At 46.4% G+C, this 22,401-nt stretch overlaps 2 protein-coding genes across 3 annotated transcripts; both read right to left on the reverse strand.

Moving 5' to 3' along the window:
- Positions 1-1,437: 1,437 nt before the first annotated feature.
- On the reverse strand, positions 1,438-13,573 carry LOC118772126 (coatomer subunit gamma-2). The gene is made up of 23 exons (XM_036520392.1): positions 13,427-13,573; positions 12,447-12,499; positions 11,804-11,884; positions 11,536-11,607; positions 11,249-11,328; positions 10,978-11,053; positions 10,651-10,743; positions 10,404-10,490; positions 9,623-9,780; positions 9,098-9,231; positions 8,814-8,881; positions 8,434-8,622; positions 7,913-8,008; positions 7,096-7,339; positions 6,658-6,733; positions 6,206-6,309; positions 5,787-5,912; positions 5,106-5,174; positions 4,265-4,576; positions 3,836-3,933; positions 3,307-3,445; positions 2,910-3,008; positions 1,438-2,565 (listed from the first exon to the last, which is right to left on the reverse strand). Exons 1-23 carry the CDS (start codon positions 13,461-13,463, stop codon positions 2,435-2,437), a joined length of 2,622 nt encoding a protein of 873 aa, XP_036376285.1. The 5' UTR covers positions 13,464-13,573; the 3' UTR covers positions 1,438-2,434.
- An 867-nt stretch (positions 13,574-14,440) lies between these two features.
- On the reverse strand, positions 14,441-18,784 carry LOC118772222 (urocortin-3-like). 2 transcript variants are annotated; one of them, XM_036520530.1, is made up of 2 exons: positions 17,469-18,784; positions 14,441-15,463 (listed from the first exon to the last, which is right to left on the reverse strand). In XM_036520530.1, exon 2 carries the CDS (start codon positions 15,450-15,452, stop codon positions 15,006-15,008), a length of 447 nt encoding a protein of 148 aa, XP_036376423.1. In that variant the 5' UTR covers positions 15,453-15,463; positions 17,469-18,784; the 3' UTR covers positions 14,441-15,005. The 2 variants fall into 2 exon arrangements, with proteins under 2 accessions (XP_036376423.1, XP_036376424.1); XM_036520531.1 differs by lacking the exon at positions 17,469-18,784 and adding an exon at positions 15,781-16,689.
- Between the last annotated feature and the right edge of the window lie 3,617 nt (positions 18,785-22,401).

Genomic DNA, 22,401 nt, shown 5'->3' on the forward strand with positions numbered 1-22,401 from the left:
AGAGAAGAACCACCGTGCAGCGAGAGGCTGGACGCTCTGAACACCTGCAGGCAGTCACCTCCCTCTCTGCTTCCTCTCACACTCACCCTCTCCCCTCCTTATTTGCCTGTGTGTCTCATCTTATTTTTTCTCCCCTCTGGCCTCCTCTTTTTCTCTTTTGCACTCTCCGACACACGCATGCCGATCGTAAGACCTCTTCTTCAGTCTCCTGATCTCACTGTGAAGACATTTCAACAGATCCCTCCATGAGGGTGTGTGTGCGTGTGTGTGTTTGAGACTGTTCAAGTAAACAAGCAGACATGTGCAGGTGTGGAATCGGGGTGTCACAATGTATAAAACTCTTCAAATTCAAAGCTAATTTAAAGCAGGCTTTAGCATCAGAGCATTGGATTCCTGCAGCCATGGTCGTTGTAACTGTGCATCATTTGTATAAATACACTGGTGGAACTGAAATAATAGCATCAATATTTATACAGAAACTGAGGCACATATCATACAAATCATGTCAGGGCTGGTGCTGTTTGACTTGCATCCCTTTTCCTCTTTGTCACAGATTACTGCCATCTAGTGGTCAGATAACTACAAGCGCAATCCAGGGCAGCTTTAAAACAGCGCTCAAATTTGTAATTTTCCATCTGGGAACTCCAAATCAAAACCCTCACTTGGACACTGTGAAGACAAGGGGACTGAAACCTCAAAAACATCACGGCATCTTGCTTGTTTATGAAATACTGGAAACTGTAACAAATAACTGATGTGTTGGACATGCGGCCACCCAGACATTTGGATGGCATCTGTTTTAGCCTGTACTGTAGTGGGAATAGCTGTGCCAGGTGTGAGCCAGGCCTGCAACAGATGCACATTCACTGGCTGCCTGGAGAGCAGGGCTTTACAAGCCGGTGTTGGCAGGGCACAGCTGCCCACTGGTGCCACCTGCTGCCCAAACGGAGGACATACCTTTAGCTCCAAACTCACCTCATTCTGTGAGGGCGGCCATTTCCACATCCAGGTGTGTGACCGTTCACAACACACAAGATCAGGGGAGTGCTTCCTCTGATGAACTGCAGGCATGCCAGGTAACAACCCTGACCCGTTTCAGAATCTGTAAGTGTAGCGTGTCAAGCTGGAGCGAGGAGTTTGAAATCTCATCCTAGCCAATCAAGTTTACTTTTTTAATTTCAATTTCACGCTCCAATTAATTTCATTTTATAAACGAAATTCATTCATAAAGAATTTATATTATGTCGTGGAGATACACTTTGAGCAAAAGCCATCTAATTGTGCTGTAATAGTATTGTGTATGAGACATGAAGCCAAAGTTACCATCTGAGTGGTGAGAAACTTCCATTCTATGACATACCTGTATAACACAAGTGAAAATTCAATAACACAAACTCAAAATTACAAACAAAGCAAACTTTCTGTGTATTTCTGCCAGTTATGTGGCAGAACTTTAATAACATCTCCAGACCCCAAGAAAGACTCATCTGCTTCCCTGGTCACAATTACATGATAAAAGACAGATGGAGAGAGTTTAGGAAGGACACCAATCCAGAGTCACATTGCCATACAAAACCACTGCAGAGTTCAGAGCAACAGGACATGTTTATGTGTCATACTGAAACTTTGGCCAAAAGTCCTTTTCTGAGGGGGATCGAAGGTGGGGGGTTCAGTGACAATGGCCCTGGTCACCTTTCCCATGCAGGCAGGTGCACAACATCCCAAGTCTGTTGTGGTTGCCATGTCAGACACCAATCCCTTTTGAAAATGACTAAATTGTATGGTAACATGGCAACCCATTCAGTGCTGTCCCACCAGACAGCACAGTCCCCAAACCAAAGAACACCAACACAACGATGGACGGTGCATGTGATGAGGGTGGGGGGGGGTAAGGTGAAAAAGGAAATCTCTTTATTTAAACCAGTGGTTCTCAAAGCACAGTCTGTTTGGATGCCAACTGGGAGAGGATAGGGTGAGAGCAGTGACAACTATTTAACCACTTTTAATGCTCCCCCCCCCCCCCCCTTTCTGTGCCCATTTTTTGGAATTTCGCTCGAAGGACACTGTCACCTCATCGTGAGCAATGCACCCAAACATGAGCAGGGTGTGGTGAAAGGAATGCTCTGATACGCTCACACACCAATGAGACTTTTCCACACTGCAAGTCACCTGGCTGCAAGTCAGGACCTAAGCGCCATTTAGCTGCTTTTTAAAGAAAATTATTTGACAACAATCACTTTGAGCTGAGTTTGCATTGCAAAAATAAGCAGGAGTATTTCTTTATGTATGCACTTCCAGGGGGGGTAGGGGCAGTTCTACTGGTAAAATGGCTCACCACCCAAAAAAAGGTTTGAGAACCACTGATTTGAAAGCTATACAGAGGCCGTGTTCACCAGGGATGGGGGAGGGGGCGTGGTTTGGGGTTGCCGCGGGACTACCCCACGGACGCCAGGATGACGTCGACGACGGTCTCCTCCCCGCTCCGCACGGTCACCTGCATGGTCACCCCGTCGGCCAGGGCGAGGCGCGAGCGCACCAGCACGTCGTGGCCCCCCCGGAACACACCTGCGCGACAGGAGCAACACCTGTCAGTCGGGGGCGGGGCTTCAGCTGTCGCTGGGCAGAACTGGGCTCCGCCGACCACTGAGCAAACATTACTGACACACAAAGGCAAAGCTGAACCAATCAAAATGCATCCCTCTCAAACAATGAGACACCCTGATTGGTTCATTATACTCAGTCATACATGAAGCCTGTTAATTAACCAAACAACAGCCTAGCCTCTTCTTGTCTCTCATCAGCGTTCATAAAGAACAGCTGCTTAATACAGCCTAATTCCCAGACATTGAAGAAACTGGGAGTGACAGGAAGGAGCCGAGTTCTGCTCGGTGCTTTCAGGCGGGGCTTACCGGACAGCACCAGGACGTGGGAGTTCTTGTTTTCGGGGACCTTGTCCGAGCGCTCGCACGGCTGCATGCCCAGGAAGCTGATGATGTTACTGACGGCCTCTGCAGGGTCGAAGGTCAAAGTGTAGAGTGTTAATTTAACCCAAGTGGAGGTGTGCCCCCTCATTGCAAATATTTTATGGGGAAGTCTTGATGAGCAATGCACAATTACAACCATACGGGAGGTCAAAATGTTTTCTCATGTTTTCTTATCCTGGTGCTGTAGGCTCCTGGTGCCACTCATTTTGTGAAATGGTATCCATGAAGCTAACAGTAAACCATCCTCCTTCTCTTCTTATTCCAGTAACCCCTGACGCTCCTAACACATCCCTGGTGTTTACTTGTCACTTGGAAAGATTACCTTCTAGAGTTCGGACAGAGGCGAGGGCGAAAGTCTCCTCTTTCTCGAACTCGTCGCCCACCTCATCCCAGGCGGCACTGAAGTTGGGTTTGAGCACCTTCTGGATGTGGTCTGCGACCGTCACCTCCAAGTCCTCCAGCTGCCAGGGGGCACCAGAGAGCACAGACAGTCACAAAGAGGGAGTCGGTGAAAAAGAAACCAAGGAAGACAGAAACGGTTTAATAAAAAGGAACCAGTAAAAGTTGGAGATAAAAAGCAAGAGAGAGAGACAGACCGGGAGGAACACAGACAAGGGGAAGACTGAGAGTTTGAAGGGTAATATGATACAGCTGCATTACAAAAATCATTGCATAAAGCTTACTGCCTTCACCTTGCTTTATAAAGATTAAAAATGCTACAATATAGTGTCTTTAAAACCCACAGCAATACCAGGGAGCAAGAATGGATGTGAAAACGAGAAGATGCAACTAAAAGCACAGATGAATGTGGCAGGTTTTTTGCACGTGTGACGGTGTCTAAGACCACGTACCACGTATTCGTCATCGTAACCGTCGTCATCCGGCTCTCCTGTGTTGGGGTCGCAGTCTCTGACCAGGTACTTCATGGTACAGCTGAATGTGCAGGACACTGGCAGCACAGGGGAAAACCATTATAAACCTGCACGCAAAGCCACGGATCACCCACTGACAGACACACACACACACACACACACACACACACACACACACACACACACACACACACACAAAAACCCACAGACACACGCACGCACGCACGCGCACACACACACACACACACACACACACACACACACACACACACACACACACACACACACACACACACACACACACACACACAGAAACCCACAGACACATGCACACTCACACACACACACACACACATACACACACACACACACACACACACACACACACACACACACACACACCCCTACCTGCGGTGGGCTCGTCCTCGGGCAGGCGCACCAGGCTGTAGCAGGAGCCCGGCTGGCTGTAGGGCAGGCTGGCGGCGGGCACGTAGGCCACCACCTCGTAGGCCTCTGACGGCTCCATCTGCACCAGCACCTTCTGCAGCAGCTGGTCGTTGAGCGTGTTGGTGCAGTCGAACTGGAACACCATGTGGCCGGCGAAGGTGTGCTTGACGCAGCGCACCACATACTCCGTCTCCGCCTCCGTCAGCTGCACCGGCTCCGACGACTTGAACAGCGGCCCCAGGCCCTGGAACTCTGGGATAGCGGCCAGTTGCTCTGCAGCGGAGAGAGAGAGACAAAAGGTGTCTGAATGTTTTACATGTTTTGCTGGGAGTGTGGTTAGGCTGGTCTGACACTGCTGCTCATTCAATGGACACACTTCTGTTCTTTTGTGCTGGAAGTCACTCTGCATAAGACTGCCTGCTAAATGAATATAATGTAATTTAATGTAAATATAAGAGATTAAGTGTGCAAAAAGGACAGTGGATATCCTCCAACAGTGAGTGAACAGTGTTATTGTCACACTCGCTGGTTTGGGAGCGTTGTTAGTCTGGTCTGACACTGCCGCTCATTCAACTCGAATGGATACTCTTCTGTTGTTTTGTGCTGGAAGTTGCTCTGGATAAGAGCATCTGCTAAATGAATGTAGTGTCATGTAATATAACAACACAGGAGAAAAGTCAGCAATCTATCTGGTTAAGAGTTACACTGATGACGTCATGTGAGCATAGTGATGAAGGCAGAGAAGGGAAACAGTGAATTCTGGCAGGAAGAAAATGCCGGTGCTGTGTGAAAAGCAGCGTACCCTGGTAAATGTCCTGCCGTGAGGGAGCCAGCTTCTCTGGAAGTTTGCTGGTGGCCACCGGCGCGATTTCTGCAAGGAGCACAGAGTAGCTTTAATGCACCAATCCACTGCTTTCTGGAGGATGGAGGGCGTGGCATTGCCACTGGCAACAGCATGCTCCGCCCCCTCAGGGCCAAACACGCAGTGGCTGAGTCACTGTAAGATTAGTGAGGCGGCTTCACCGTTTGGGGATAAAAGGCACTTAGCAGCAGGTGGCCCATCCTTCACTTGTCCAAACAAACTCTTTCCCAGGGTTTCATTCTCAAAGACTCACCACTGTAAATACCCATTTCTACACATGGCAGGACAAAGGCCAAACAAGTTCCTGTGTGTCAACTGGCCCAGGTGCACCCCATAGGCCTTTAAAACTACAGGGCTGGACTTGCTGAGCTGATCCTGGTACAGTGTAGTTGTGTCTCCACTAAGTTACCCTCAAGTAGAGCAAAGCACATAACCACACACTGAATGCTGGTGTCCACCCCAATCAAGATGACTAGCTGGACTTTCAGCCATCTCTCTCACTAAGGCAGCGACACAATTACACACAAATCCCCCAAAATGCACTTAGAGTAAAACCAAGCTTGTAGATTTCACCATTTTTGCCCTGTCTCCTGCTCTCCAAGGATGTGAAGGCAGCCATACCTGTCTTCTGTTCTGTGATGGGCGCGGTTACCAGGGGAACGGTCTTCATGTCAAAGGGTTTCTCTGAGGGCTCCAGAGTGTACTGGTGAAGGGATTTCTCCAGACCGGGAACAGAGACGGTCAGACCTGGGGATACATGACCGCAGCAATCAATGTAACTGGAAATACATGACCACAACGGTCAATTCCGGTGGAAAAACATGACCACAACTGGCAGTAAACTTGAAGAGACATGACCATGACCTTCTAATCCAGAAAAAAAATCAAAAGCACAACAGCCAGTGGCTTTGAAAATGTCAAACACAATCCCATACACTGTCATCATCAATCATCCAGCGCAAAGTAGCACTGAAAATAGAAGCTACAGTTTTATGAATTAATGGCATTGGTGCATCATAAAAAGGACTGAACTGGATTACCATTGAAGATGTAGGCAGCATTGAGGGCCTTCTGCTTCTGCTGTAGCACATTCATGTAGAAGGTGGCGCGGTCTCGAACCTCATCATCACTGTCCATCATACACCTGCGGGACAAAACACAGGCTGACCTTTAGACCCACCTGCACAGGTAATCACAAACACACAACCCTCCTAGGGGTTATTTTACACTGTAATACCCACTGCTCTCCTCTCCTGCTTTAATCCAGCAGTGACACCTGAACTTTACCTGAATTCCCCTGTGAGTGTGCTTCATTACTATTGACACATTCGGACAAGTAAACATGGTGGAAACATGGAACTCCCTTCTACTGTGGCCACACGAGCTAATGACAACCCCACCCTACCCCCCCCTTTCTACTGTGGTCATGTGACCTGATGATGACAATCCCCATCCCCCCACATTTCCCCTGATCATGTGATCTGACACTTACCTCTGCATCAGCACAAGCACACTTGGCAGCAGGTCATCGTTCTGGGCTCCGAACTTAGCCAAGGCGCTGACGGCGGCTGGGGGGGGGGGGGAGAGAGAGAGCAACCTGGTTAATTCATTTATTCACATCTGAGCAAGTATGAACATGAAATATGAGACAGGCCATGTGAACAGATGGGGTGGAGTCTTGAGTGGGAATCAGGGTGAGAAGGATGAGTTAATGACAGGAAAAGGACTGAATGGGAAGAGTTAGAGTTAAGAATGGGTAAAGGGGTAGGAGTCAGCAGGAAGAGGGAGGGGATGTATTCAGAAAGGGGAGTGGCTGAGATACAAACAGGGGGTTGGAGCCAGTGATGGGAAAAAGGCAGCAGTGTATTCAGAGAGGGGCGGAGCCAGCACACGGGCAGGGGGAGGGGTTAGCGTTGAGTGACAGGCTCACCGGCCCGCACGGCCTCGCTCTCCAGCACCACGCGGTTGAAGATGAAGCGGATGTACTTGGAGGGCGTCGGGGTGCGCGGGCCCTCCTTGCCCAGCAGGTGCAGGATCTTGGTGGCCAGCACCGTGTGCTCGCAGTCCTCGATGAACTCGCACAGGTGCGCCAGCCCCGCCTCCTTGCTCTCGGGGTTCTCCTCGATGATGCTGATGATGCAGTCCACGATGGCCCGCTTGTACTCAAAGCCGCCCTGCAGGGCAAACACGAGGCTCAATCACCTGGGACAACCAATCTCTATATCATCTAGATGGGTGCTTCTCAAAGTGTGGTCTGCAGCCCACATGTCTGCAAATGTAATCCAAGTGGGCCACCAGCAGATGTAGATTTGTGTTTTTAAAATCTGATACAACTTAGAAAATGTATGTGTAGATGCCATAATTAATGAGGTTAACGATCCTGTCATAATAAACAGACACACATTATTTTCTCAATATTCCACCAGAGAGGTTTGAGAACCACTGATCTAAATGGCCCGCCAAATTCTCTGAGCCCTCAAACATCATCTGACCCACATGCTATAAACATCAGTGAATCTCCAGAGCATTGAGAAAGCCCATTCGTATCATCTCCTTATTGCCGTCATGTATGAATGGAAAAATTACAATCAACTTAGAACCTTGAGTTTAGGCATCTGGACAACTGAACTGAATCATTGCCAACTGGTCTAAACTGTTTTTAATGAATGGTTTTAAACCTCAACACCGGCCCAGTGTTATAGCAATCATGCCAGCACACACACACACCGAGCCATAAGCACACTCACGTCGTCTCGGAGCATGTTGGAGAGGAAGTTCATCATGACGCTGTGCTTCCTGGGATACTTCTGACACAGCGCGCTGATGGCCTGCACCACCACCACCTGAAAGACAGACAGCACAGTCAGCCAACCAGACGCATCCATCATATCAGCCAATCGAGCTCATGTTCTCATGAACAGCGCTGTCACAGGGCATTTCGGTCCAGTGAAACAACTCCTCTTTCCACGAAATACCGCCTCAGAGGGCGTGAATGAACCAAGAGAGAAGAGACGCCTGAGAATCCCAGCCAGGGCCTTCCCCGGCTGGACACAGATGCAAGATGCCCACTTCTACTGATAAACCTCCATTGTACCTGCAACTCCAGTAATTCTGTTTTAAATCCTCCTCCTGTCTAAGGGAGCCTGAAACAGGGGCATCATCTGCCCACGACAGCACACACTGAACCTGTTCTTTCTCTCGTTCTCTCTCTCTCTCTCTCTCACACACACACACGCACAGGTGTGACACAGGCAGAGGGACAGTTGACCTTGAACTCGTCGGAGATCTCGGAGACGAAGGAGGAGATCTGCTTCATGAGGCGGTCCACGCTGCTCTCGCTGCCCGTCTTCAGCAGCGTGGTGATGGCCAGCGTGGCGATGCTGCGGTTCGAGTCCGTGATCAGGTTCTCCAGGTCCAGGTTGCAGGCCGTCACGGCGGAGGGGTGCTTCATCGCCACCTGCAGGGGACGCGGGGTATGGCAGAGTCCCGCAGACAGGCCATATCACACCAGCAAACTGAGTATCATGTCTCTGTAGAGTTCAACCATTCAAGTGCCTCAGTGTCTCCTACATCTATCCAGCAGTGTAATGCACCGATCATGCGATGTAATGCTGATGTAATGTCATGATGTAATGGGCCTAGACGTACCTTGTTGAGGGTCCTGACAGCCGCATAGCGAAGGGCTGCTTTGGGGGAGCTGCAGAAGAGCTGGAGGACTGGACAGAGACACAGGAGAGACGTTTGGAACTGGCTGTCTAATATGCGCGCAAACCTAATCACATCACTTTCACAGACCCGATGCTGCTGTCAGGTAAATGGACCCCCTGAGAGGGCGGGGCAGACAGGTAAAGGGGACTCACCTGAGAGTGTGGGGCAGACAGGTAAAGGGGACTCACCTGAGAGTGTGGGGCAGACAGGTAAAGGGGACTCACCTGAGACAGCGGGGGCGAGCTCTCGGGCGGTGCAGTTGGGCATGTGCACGATGGCGGAGGCTGCCTCGTACACCACCATCTCATGCTTGTTCCTCAGGCAGCTCTCGATGAAGTCGAACAGCGGGCTGTCGTGCCTGCCAACGACAGAGTCAGTCAGCACACAGCCATCACATCACAAACAGAAATAAACTCAGTACATGAAACCGAGCACAAGGAGTTTTGACAACTGATCTCAGAATATCCACCCATCTCTGAGGAGGGAGAAATTCCACTAACTGGCCTCTAAATGGCTATCCCACTGATACTGAGAGGGCGATAAATCTTGTTTAGGGGCAAGATCATGCTAATGAGAGACCACTGTCCCCTGCAGCCCTGCCAAATGGTCCATACAGCTGCTCCTTATACAATACTATAGGGCCACGCCTACTTCAGGGCCACACCAATGACATGACCACACCTACTACAGGGCCACACCCACTGCATGGCCACGCCTGGCACAGGGCCACGCCCGCCCCCCATACGCACCCAGCCTCGGTTTCCTCCAGCAGCCGGCTGGCGATGCGGATAAGCATGCAGTAGGCGAAGGGGGACTTGAGGCCGGACTTGGTGAACTTGTTGAGCATCTTGGACACGGCCAGGCGGTCATTCTTCCGCAGGTGGTACAGCAGGCCCAAGGCGTGGTACTGCACAGGAGAGGTGGGGGGGGGGGGGGGGGGGGGGGCGGCAAACATGTCAGCCATAAAATGCACATTTTCACTCATCGCCAGTGGGAAACAGCACAAAAACACATGTTCACACCCACAGTTTCCAGTACATCCTTTTAAAGAAGCAAAAAGAGACACAAAGCTTTTACCACTGCTGTAACAGATTTTACTCCACTTACCAAATGCTACTGCTAAATATGAAACAGCAATTATGGACATGATGACCTACAAAATCCTGATTCACACTCAATGTACAGTACCCTGCAGCTCAGGGAAAGGTCATTGGATACACTCATGCTCTACTGTGCTGGAAGTCGCTCTGGACAAGAGTATCTGCTAAATGATTGTAATGTAATGCAATGTAATGAAACTTCACAATGTGGTGCTGCTACGACACTGTGACCCTGATCTAAACTGTGAAGGCCAGTGTCAATGACGCTGTTTTAACCAGGACATTGAAACTGAGAGCAGGCACTGATGATCGGCACAGAGGATGCGTCCAACAGGTCTGGTCTCTGTGAAGCCATGAATGACTGATTGACAGTGACTGACTCCAGAGCTGTAAAATCCAGGGCCTGGCTCCGGGAGGAAGTCCCGCCCACCTGCACCATGATGTTGTCGCTGGAAGCTGCCTCCTGTGCCTCGTTCACCCAGCGTTTCACCACGTCGTAGCTCATCTTCACCATGTGCTGCAGGAACACAGCGTGCATGTTACACACACGTGCACGCACGTCACCCTTCCAACACACTCATTTTACACGCAAGCTCATGTACACTTCAGCAATCTAAACTTTATTTCATGCTCACGAGTGACATCAGCACAGAGCTGTAAAAAAATCACACACTCACCAGAGAGGAGACCAGTGCTGAACTGGACACACTTGGCACCTTGTCCACGATCGCTTGCTTCATGTAGCGCTCAATAGCCTGCAGCATGGTGGTCTACAACAGGATATATCACATAGTTATTACACTGAATTTGCAGCTAAGCTATTTCATGTACCAAATAGTAATCTCCAACATGGTACCCCACCAGAGCAAATGAAATACAACGAAATATACTACAAAAGTTAATACAACTTAAAATCATGAGCAGATCTATTGAAACGATACACAAGTACAGTGGATATGCAGGGGGAAGGTACATTAGGTGGATTTTGGGGAGGAGGAGCTCACATCTGTGATCCTGCAGAGTGCTCTGATGGCTGGGCCCCTGTACACATCCTCCTTGCCCGTCATGTCCTTGGTCAGACTGAAAATAGGAGGCAAACACACACGTTCGCAATATAACCCATCTCATATGATGCACCAATGAAACATTCTAAATCACGTAGAAAAGTATACCTGGAGACCATGGCACATGACTTTGACCAGACTGTGTGGTCAAACCACACTCATCCAGAGGCACAGTGCATACTGACACAGAGAGAGTCCCGGTCGCGCTTACCTGCTGGTCACAATGATGACGTCCTCAGAGATGTTGGCCATCTCCTTAATGGTCAGATAACACATCCTCCTCAGAGTTTGCTGTTGAATGAGAAAATGGCAGTCAGTGACCGTGCAGAACACGCCACACCTAGGCAAATCACACCACACTGCGTCTACAAGCAAAACCTCGCTTTCCCCATTTAAACACAGAACACATCGCCATGAGGAGGTACGGCATGGTACACTCTGCTCTTCCTCGTTACTTTAGAGATAAAATATGCCAGTAAGTTAAATAGACATGTTTACATCATTTGACTGGAAGAGCCGGGTCATGGCAAAGAAGGCCTCTGTCGCCTCGGTAGTCCCGAAATGTTCTCCCTGTGCGGAAAGAACAAGAAATAAACACGTTAATCCCAATAATTCCACTTAGAAACAAAGTTACGAGTGTGGTCCATGAAAAAATCTTCCATGTGTGCTTGCCGCATGGTGCTGTCGGCGAGCATACTGCGTGACATGATGGTTTATGGTGAATGACATGATGATACAGCTCTGTCTGCAGTGGAAGGCTCCACACCTGGTTGAGCAGGTAGATGATCTTGGTGAGAATGTGGAGGCATCTCCGGGGGTTGATTGGTGTCTCGTTGAAGATCCGTGCCTGTGAAGGAGACTTCAGGTGGTCAGATCACCACAAGCATGACTGAAATACATAGGACTGTAGTCTCAGTCGGTTCAATAATCCTTTTCATTGGTTTCTCAGCCCCACGAGAACCAATGGAAAGGCTTTGCTCTTCATAGCAAACCAATGAATCATTCATCACCAACAATGGCTCCACTCAGTTTGGGGTTTAGAAAGCCTCACTCGTCAAACACACACACACACACACACACACACACACACACTTAAAAGCACTGTCTAAAAACAGATCAAGAATTAGTTAAACAGACAAAACACTTCACAACAGCACTCCAGGAAGGGGAAGTCAGATGTAAGGGGCTTTCAGGACAAACAACTTCATTTCTCAGCAGCACCCACTGAAAATACCAAATAGTGACAGTTTGATCTGCTGAGCAGTACAGCGCAGCACTGATCTTTACATCATATGACTGGCTCATCATTCACCAAGCCTACCGAACCAGCCAATCCACACACCATAAAGATCAGTGAATCTGTGCCACGACTCTAAAAGGGCTGGATGGAGCAACAGCATCGTATTTACCTCCTGAAGCACTGCACTCTTCTCCAGGTTCTGGAAGGGGTTTGAGCCACTCCCTGGAAAAGCAAAACCCACGTTCGTGTCATCTCAACCAACCATGATCACGCAGACAAACACAGAGTTAAATGATCACAGAGAGGTTACACACGCAGACATTACACTAGTTTCACTTGATTTCAAGACTTGCATGAAGTCAGTCACTGAGAGCCATCATATTCCAATGGTCTCTGCAGTCGTTTTAGTCAAATCAATACAACCACTCCTGACAGCACCTAGCAGCATATTTCACTCTCGTTCACCGACCATGCTGAACAATGGAATGTAAATATAGGAAAATACATTACTGATAGGGAGCTTGCCGAGTGCGCGCACGTTTCCCAGTCAAAAATAAAACATTTCATAAATTACACTGCATCTTAAACAAGGCGTCTCACATAACTGTGAGCTTGTTATTGGGATCAATGCTGCACAAATAAATGGTCATTCATGTCCTCACAGTATATTAACGTGTTAATACAGTCGGCTCAGCGAAGAGGAACAGCGATGCAATGATTTAAGAGTCTGCGTAGATTATGGGCTGCATTGATGATAAAAAAAAAAATCTACTGTTAACCAATATCTCTGATCAGTATTCTGACAATCTGAATGGCTACGGCTCAAGATTATAACGCAGTTACCTGTTCATGATAAATACAACTAGCCAGCTGCAAAGTCCTGGAACTTTCAAGTTTTCTATATTGAGCGTCTACTACAAAGAAAAACTGGTTTGAATATGCAAGCAAGCAGGGCAACTAATTAAATGTTGTCATAAATGCCTAACGTCAACACCTGAACGTAGCCGCATCTAATGTTAGCCAGCTTGCTAGCTCGCTTGGGGCCTGTAACATCCCATTCTGGGAAGAACAGCCAGCAAAGACAGTTTATTTAGGATGTTCACACGTTCAAATTAAACACTAGCTTCATGTTTAAAAACTGCATCTTACCAGACTCCTCGTCTTTTTTGTCGAATTTCTTTATCATTGTTGCGGGTCGATCGTCTCCACGACTGGATCTTCCATCCACGAACACAAATCCACGTCACTTTGCCGGCTGTACGCCGCACCACGTCGGCGAAAACAACGTCAGGGTCACGTGACGAGGATGTGTCCAAATTACCTGAAATGACTCATTTTTACACTAGAGGGCGCACTGGTGCTGCCGTGCACAGCGCGTGGACCTGCACATGAACAGGTGTTGTTTAAATTAAATTGTAAAATACAATTATAAATTGTATTAACGTATTATCTTATTAACGAGTCGATTGTTAGATCAACCGAACAAAAGGAAATATGCTGAAATGTAGTGGGGAAGGCCATTGGACAAACCATCGGAACGCTGCCTTTTTACCTTGAGAATTCATCGCTACCAATGTGTGCAGCTGTTTGCTCATTTCATTAGTTTTATTAGCTCTTATAAAATGTAGTGGAAGTCTCTTTCAGACATGTTTTCAAGAAAAAGAACGGACTCTGATCCATCTGCTTTTATTAATTATAGAAACCATAATCTGTTGGACTGTAAAAGTAATTTAATATCTCATTAAAAACGCATAAGCGATAACCTCAGCATAAACACAGATGCAAGTAAATGTATGCAGATTGCTATAACTACAGCATTTTACCTGTGTAATTTACTGAACAATATTCAAAATGTATTTACAAGACACACATTAAACAGCGTAACTTTTATGAAAAGTGATCGGATACGATTTATATGAATTTGTTAATAAAAAACATTCCTAATATTTGGTTTTTATACATCATACTGTAAGGATGCTATGCAGTGTGTGTAGTCAATACATATAGCTTCAGAGAAGCAGCGTCTATATGAACAGATTGGAAGCATTTAATCAGTAAATCTGAATTACATTTTAAATATTACACAATTACATTATAAATATATATATCATTAACCATTAGTGACAAATGTGCTTTTAGACCTGTCCTAAATGTTGTCTGTGATGTTGTGATAGCTGTCCTCGAACACGTCAGTACGCAGTTATTAATCTAGTCCTTCTCTAGTCTACTTAGGCTAGCAGTCTGGTGTTAGATATGAGCACTATTAGTATCACTCTTACTATCAGTGTTAGGCCTACTATTACACCAGTGATGTACAAAAACATACAGTTTTGTCTGTGTGATCTGTCAGACATAAGAACGAGGCAGAAACGAACAATGCCAACAGCCCGCTACCAGAAACGTTCGGAGCCCAGACCGTATGAACACAGCGCCCCCTCCAAACCAACACTATAGCTTCCAGTAACTGACCCAACTTCAATTAATCATGGCTAATTTTAATTCATACTCAGTTGTTTTACATTACACATTTTTTGCTCTCAGTGCAAATGGACAAATGGAGATAGCTGTAATACAGTCATTCTCTCGTGAGAGGCATCAACATGCACTCTGTGAAATCAATATTCTCATGTATGTTAAGCGGGAATATTAAAATTGTGTGCGTAGTTCAGAACATGAATGCACAAAATTAACAACAATGCACTTCACGCAATTACAGTGAAGTCCTTCTCTACTTCCGTTTTCCAATCTGTGCCATCAAACGCGCGTTGTCTTCAGCCTTTGCGCGCAGGTGTTTGGCCTTGGCGATGTCAAAGAGAATGTTCATGATGTTCGTAGGGACGTCGAGCGAGAGGGTCAGCTTGCTCCGCCGGTCATTCTTCGCACTGTTCTGGAACATCTTGCCCCTCAGCTGCGTCTGGGTTAAGTAGTTGCTGCTCAAAGCGGGAAACGTCCTTTTCTGTCGGGACTCTGCCGAGGACAGCGTATCTCCTGGTAGGTACAGGAAACCCCGTTCGTCCGGTGTCGGGACGCTCGGTAGCTCACTCTTCCTGGCCTCCGAGAGAATCTCGTTGTTACACAGCAACGTCGATTCGCTCTCGTAGAGTTTGAAGCAGAGCCCGGTGGTCGGGGCGCACAAGACAGCGAACACCAGCAGGCTTCTCATAAATGACATCATACTGTCCTGCGCTGTCGGATGGAGAAAACGCCACGTTAACTTATTTAAAGATAATTATAACTTAACGCGGAAAGCTTTGCAGTGGCAGGTTTAATTTGCTTAGACCATCAAACCGTTAAATCTGATAAAACATCTGGAAGTATTGTTGTTATTTAAAGTATTTGCACAGGAAATGTCAACCATTTAAAGCGTTTCTTAAATTTTCATTGATGTGCTCAGGTTTAGTCACTGCAAAACGGCTGCGCGGAATGCACTGCATTCAACCACAACCTTCCAACAAGCTCTCGTGATTCGTACTTCTTTTATTTGTTTGTTCATTTGAGCTTACTAATGCGTTAAGCCAAGGCTTCAATCAAGTCGAGTTTGGCGAGGCTATGCAGCTCTGTTGCAGATATGTCTCTGCCCACGGGAGAAAGCTGCTTGGGCAAGCTCCTGTCTCCTGCAGAACATCAATTAAAAAATCTCATCAGGTGGGATTTCCTCGGAGAGAGATGGCTCGCGCGGCCGTCCCCGGATGCGTAATGCGCAAGCTGGTCTCTTGGTCATAACCTCGGCACTCTAACGGTGGTCCGGTAATGCTGAAAGCCAGATGCAATGCTGCGCAGAAGTTTTACCTTCCTTTAGGACTCACAATACATGACTGTATCTCATATGTCAAGGAAGACCACTATAAAATTGTGTTTTTGCATAAAGAAGAAAAACACAGAGAGACGACGCATCACTCTCTTTCAAGGACCGAGGTAAAACCTATAAGTACCAACACCGTCTGAGATAAGCCCAGGGCTTATTAATCTAAAAGCTACCTAAGAAGGATGAGCAAAGCTCGAAGATGTTACGTCTGACGGACGCAAAGAAGACAAGTATTGAATTCACAGAGCTGGCGGTGTGGTTCGGTGTCGTTGTCCGTCCAATAACAGTACGAACTTTTGAAATAAGTGTTAAAGTAAGGACTTACAGAAGGTGATGCAGCAGAAAAACCTCTGTTCAGGGAGGGGAATAATGCTGAAATATACACCAATACAATTTTCGTTTAATTATACTTCCGACTATTTTAACGCAAAATACTTCAGGTTCTTGCACTGAATCAACGTACATATTGATGCATTTCTGCTCTCCTGAAGCTTGAATCTCGACTGTACCGCCCCGGATTTTTGCATTGCTCTGTCGCTGTCTGGTAAATGTGTGTAAAAAATGACCACCTGCTTAAAAGGGAACAGGACGATAGCGCTTGCAAACAAGGTGGAATTCAGCCATCTGCTCCGTCGTCACTGCCACGCAGGTACGCCTGCCACACGCGGACGAACTGTACCTGGGGCATCTAAACCTGACACACGCTAAGAACTGTAAAGGTTCATGTAAAAGAGAGGGAGAAAGTGTAGAGGAGCTATTTGTATGCTCTGATTAAGGTTCCGTGGCATTAACAAAGTGGGAAACGAGCAAGGACTGAATAACGGCTAAGTAGTACTTAATGTGCCAGGCATGTCGATATGTTCCTATCAGTGCGATCCTAACTTTTGCATTCGTAGTCTCCAGGTCACGGAACGGTACTGGCTTTGTGGAACTGCAGACGAAGGATAAAAGTCTCCCGAAATACAAGTGGGAGAAGGAAGCTACAGTTTAAGTATCGTTCTGAGTAATGATTCCGTTCCTCACCTGTCAAAAGGTGGAATTGTCATACGACGCATAGGTGAGGTACAACAACTTAAATGCAAATATTTATGATTCTGTGAATTACTTTTAGTAAGTGGTTTCTGGTACGAAACTTCTAAGTGAAATTCAATTAGTTCAAAAGAAAATGAGATAATAACGACATTTGACATAAATAATCATATGATGTGCAGTCTCTGCAAACGTTTACACCCTCCGTGCATACCAATGGTATTAATAAAGCATTGTTTAAAATGGTATAGTGCAAATTATCTAGGAACGGAAAAAAGTTCTCTTTCTGAATTTTTCAGTGTAAAATAATATTCTCTCTGAATGCTAGAGGCGTTTGTGATCTTCAGAAAAACTTACCTAGTTGCAGAGTTTCGTTGTTGCGATGGGCAGTTTGTGCTACACAGCGCGTACAGGGAAATGCAAAAGAAAAGTATAAAAATTCTCTTTAATTCCTTCGTTGTGAGAATTTCTTCAGCGACCACTTCCTCTACTCTTCGCTATATATCCCATCTGATCACGAGAGCAGATCGTAATTCATTCAAATATAATTAATTTACAACGGTACCATTAAACTTCATTCGTAAACGCGCGGTTACGTCACATTTTGATTTTTTTTTCTGTTTCTGATGTCAGATGGAGGTCGAAATTGGTTGGTGAAAAAAAAAATCAGAGTAAACTATGCCGCATGATTCGTCCGTTAGAAATTTTAACCCTCTCATACCTGTACTTATGAGAGAATTGGAAGCGGAGTGCACGGGATTTAAGCACCACGGACAGCTCCCAGTACAGGGTGGACCGCGCAGCCGACCGAGCGCCGGAAGAGGGATAAAAACAGCTTGCCAGTTCAAGCCTTTTGAATGGATCGTCAGCGATATATAAATACAAATATTTTGTATTTATATGATAGCAGCAGTGATGTTAAAAAGTTATTTGCAATTAAACAGTGGGCTAATACAGGAATTTATGCATTATAGGGATACAGATGAAGCGCCATCTTGTTCCACTTCAACCATTGATAAATCAATTGAATAGTCTATTATGTGTAACATCCTAAATGACTGTATAAAATATTTAGAGTAAAAATACTGACAGAAACTTACACCACTATGGCAAAAGGCCAGAAATGTAGTAGAATCCCTAGAATGATTATCTGTTCAGTTCATTGTTTGATTTCAGAAGAATATCAAAAAAAAAAAAAAACGAAACGGACATTAAAATGAACTAAAGCTGAAGTGATCACCAGAGAGAGGAAAGGAAAGAAAATGAAAAGAAAGAAAACGAAGGTAGCTGACAGCGGCTGGGGCATTAGTGAAGATTGCGATACTGCCGTGACCGCGCAGTGGCCTTCCTGTGTGCGCGCGCGGTCCGCCTCCTTCTTAATCGCGCTCCTGGATATGAATAACGGTGATTTCTTTGCAGGTCCCCACGGATATTCATTAATCAAACACAGATTAACACGGTACACGTGTCTCCAGGTGGTAGATTGGTTTGCTGTAGAGCTTTTCACATCTGAAGTGGCGCTAATGGTCTGACCTGTCAGAATTATCGGAGTGGCTGAGTTACAGCTGATTGCCGGGTCAGCGCGCGGAAATGAGCTGCCCATTGACACAGCTTCCAACGCCACGGTGAAGTGGACTAAGAAAGCAATTAGGAAGAAACAAGGTAGCTCAGAAAACACTTCATAAAATAATAGAGCAGATATTTTTAAATTGTTCAACTGAAATATGATTGTTAGATTCTAAATTCATGTTTTTACTCCTGTTTTGTTTTCCAACTTTGCACTGAAAAACGGAACTATGGTGTTTTCTGTAGAAATATGACCCAGTTGTTTGGTTTGGATTTCTAAGACAAACTCTTTAACAGTGCATGACGCTGACATGAAGCAGTTCTGCTTCCTCTCCCTCCATTGACACATTCAAGTCCCACCTTAAAACTGACCCCTTCGGGTTATCCTTTGAATAATCACCCCATTAATTTCCCACACCCCCTGCTTTGTAGTCTCTCTCTCTGCCTGCCTCCTGTTGTCCTGCTCATTACATTCCATTATGTTCATATTCCATTATGTTCCAGCACAAAAGAACAGATTCACCTATGGATATCTCATTTTCTTTGGTGTATTTATGCAGCATCTTTGGGGTAGTGAAAAGGGCTGTATGAGTGTAATATATAATTAACTGTTTTGTCCAGAGAACCTCCTTGGAGCTCAGTCTGTGTTCCGGTCCTCTTTCCTTAACCACTATGCCATGTTTTAAGAAACCAGCGGGGATTTTAGGACTGGGGAAGGTTTCAGCAGGAAGCAGATGCATGAAGGGGCAGGGCGGGTAAAGCTGATCGTACTTCAGGGGGCAGGAGAGCACTAGAGGATGCTGGGAAGGATGGTAGGAGGGTACCGACCATCATGCAGCTACTGCCCACGAGGAATGGTGGAAAATATATTCATAAATATTTTCCAAGAAATTAATTAGCAGTTATTCATTTCAGTTGCAGCTGAAGATCCTTTTGAAAGGGATGAAAGGGATCTCTGGAAATTGGCCAGTCATTACCTATTTCCACTATGAAATTTTATGTTCATCTTCATGTAATTCCAAACTGTGAGTACTGCTGTATGTGTATGGATGTGTATGTGTGTAAACTCTTTGTTGTGTGTGCGTGCGCGCACATGTCCATGCTCTCTCTCTCTCCTGGATGCACAGTCAGGAATCCCTTGCTACCCAGCGTTTCTCTGGCTGTGTGACCTCTGACACATACCTGCAGCAACTCGCTGTTCCTTCATCTGGACCCTCAGCCTGCTCCACGGCACCCCCTACTGCTGGGGCATATGTGCCAGCGCGTGACTGGGAGGCCTGCTTCCTCCGGCTGCTTCTTCGTGCGCTGATCCCGTCGTTTGATTTGTGGAGGAGGTGTGGGTCTGTTGGTAATGGGGCAGACACGGAGTTGAGCAGACAGCATGAGGAGAAGGAGCAGTCTGAGCAATGTGCCATTCAGTCTGAAGTCAGTCAGTCATTGCATTGCATTGCATTGTGGGCTGTTGTATCAGCTCCAAAGAAGCTCTGATGCATGATAGCACAGGGAAGTAAAATCATTGCCAATAATGTCAAAGAGCCATGAATCATTTACCAAAAGACAATTCTCGCCAAAATGAATGTTATTCTAAAGGACCAAACCCATTCTCACAGAAGCACATTGTTGTGAATGGCCTACTGTACATTTATCTAGACAGTTTTACTTTCTTATCTCCTAGATCCCCATGTAAGAGAGTGCAGTAACAGGTGGCAAACACTAACAGTTTTATTTTTTTCCATTCATACGCTACTAAACCAATGTGTTGGGAGCTGTGCAGCTATTGAAAATGCAGAAAGCAAAACCATCAATCCAGATTTTCTGTGTATCCTCTGGCATTTCTGCGGGGCATGTCGTACGTTGTTGAATGAACCAGATAGCTGGAAAGCACCCATTTTACTTGCAACCTGTGAAGCTAAGTACATAGCTAATCATGTTTTTTCCAATGAGTTATTGATAACTTTTGATAAGCTTGAAATTGTGAATGCCATACTGTACCTTTTCAAGCTACCCACGGTGTCACAGAATGCAGGTTCAGGTTGCAATTCCGTCAAAAGTTTTATTCCCTGGCTTTCACAGACTGACCCCTGGGCTGGAAGAAGCGTGGCTCCCTGAACCTATTACCAGAGTCTGAACATGGCCAGGAAGAGGTAAACTGTGGAGAGTTTGTACAGTGTGTATTTTTGGTTGTACATGTTAGCATAAACTAACATTCAACTGTATACTAAGGACCTTCCCTTTCCTCAATAACGCACCCCCCCTATTGCACAGGCCAGTTAGCCAGTTAGCCCATGCTCCATCTGCCCTAATATGTATATAACTGTGTGAATTTTGAAATGATGTGACATTTGTATATTTTGAACTAAATATTCTGAATGTGTACATGTTGCCGACTGTGTGTTGCACCAGCTAAAGCTAAAGGACTGAAGGAAATGCAATGTCTTTAAAGGGAATAATCGCTCACCAAGGAAAAATGTAAACATAAATGTTAATATAAATGCAAAGAAGTGCCCTCAATTTTATCATAGCACACTGCAGAATGGACTGTCAATCACGCTGACCCTTCCTCTGAGACGGTGCCCTCTGCCAACTCCCTGCCTCCAGGGGGCGCTGTGCAGTCATGACTCTCACTGCAGGTGTAGGAGGGGATGCCAAGAAGGAGAGATTCACACACATCGCTATGGTAGCACACCACTGAGCATGAGCAAGGAGATCACGACACAAGGAACACACACACACTCACACACTCAGACACACACACACACACACGCACACACATATGTGGTCAGACATGCAAATTACACACACACACACACACACACATACACACACACACACGCACACACATATGCGGTCAGACATGCAAATTACACACACACACACACACACACGCGCACACACACGCACACACACACACATACGCACACACACACACAAGCACACACACACACACAAACAGAGTCCATACGTATGTGTACATGCCTACAAGGGTCAGAGGTCAGATCAGAGAACACACAGTATTCAGAACTCTCAGTCAAAACAGACCCTTCTGTTCACATAGAGTTCATGCCTGACTAATCACATCAGTTTACGAACTGTAGATTATCACTCAATTGTAAGAAAATTACATGTCACTATCATCAGGTCACATATCATCAGGTCACACAGGGTGGCTCAATGACTAGTTGAATTCTTGTTACATTGAAATACACCTGTGATACACCCAGATGGCATCAGTATGTTCTGGGTGGCTAATTTGATCAGAAGATGAGAGCCAGGTCTACTGCACTGCCCCTCTCTGTCATCACTGAGATGATGGCACCATTAAGGGGTCTCTGCTATGACTGTCCAAGCTCCTGATGGAAGAGGAGTTTTTCGCATTTGGCATTTTAACAGGTGATGGGGAAACACACACACACACACACACACAAACACACACACACATCCCCGGTAGACATCATCGGCTTTGGATAAATGTCAGCCACACTGCCACTCCGCCCTCAATAATTCTGTGAGTCTGCTTCGCCTCTCACCATCATCGGAGGCCTTTTTGCCTTGATCCTTGGGGCAGGGTCCAGCTCACGGTGACCGGGTTTGGGAGGACTGGAATATGTGGGGTCCCGTTTACTCTGACCCCAGGGGTGTGGGCGAATTCAGGGGGCCCCGTCAGCACTACACTGCGTACAGGGTGTAACCATGACAACATACGAGGGGAAACAATGACACATTT

Source organism: Megalops cyprinoides, chromosome 25 (assembly GCF_013368585.1).
Source record: "Megalops cyprinoides isolate fMegCyp1 chromosome 25, fMegCyp1.pri, whole genome shotgun sequence".
NCBI lineage: Eukaryota > Metazoa > Chordata > Actinopteri > Elopiformes > Megalopidae > Megalops > Megalops cyprinoides.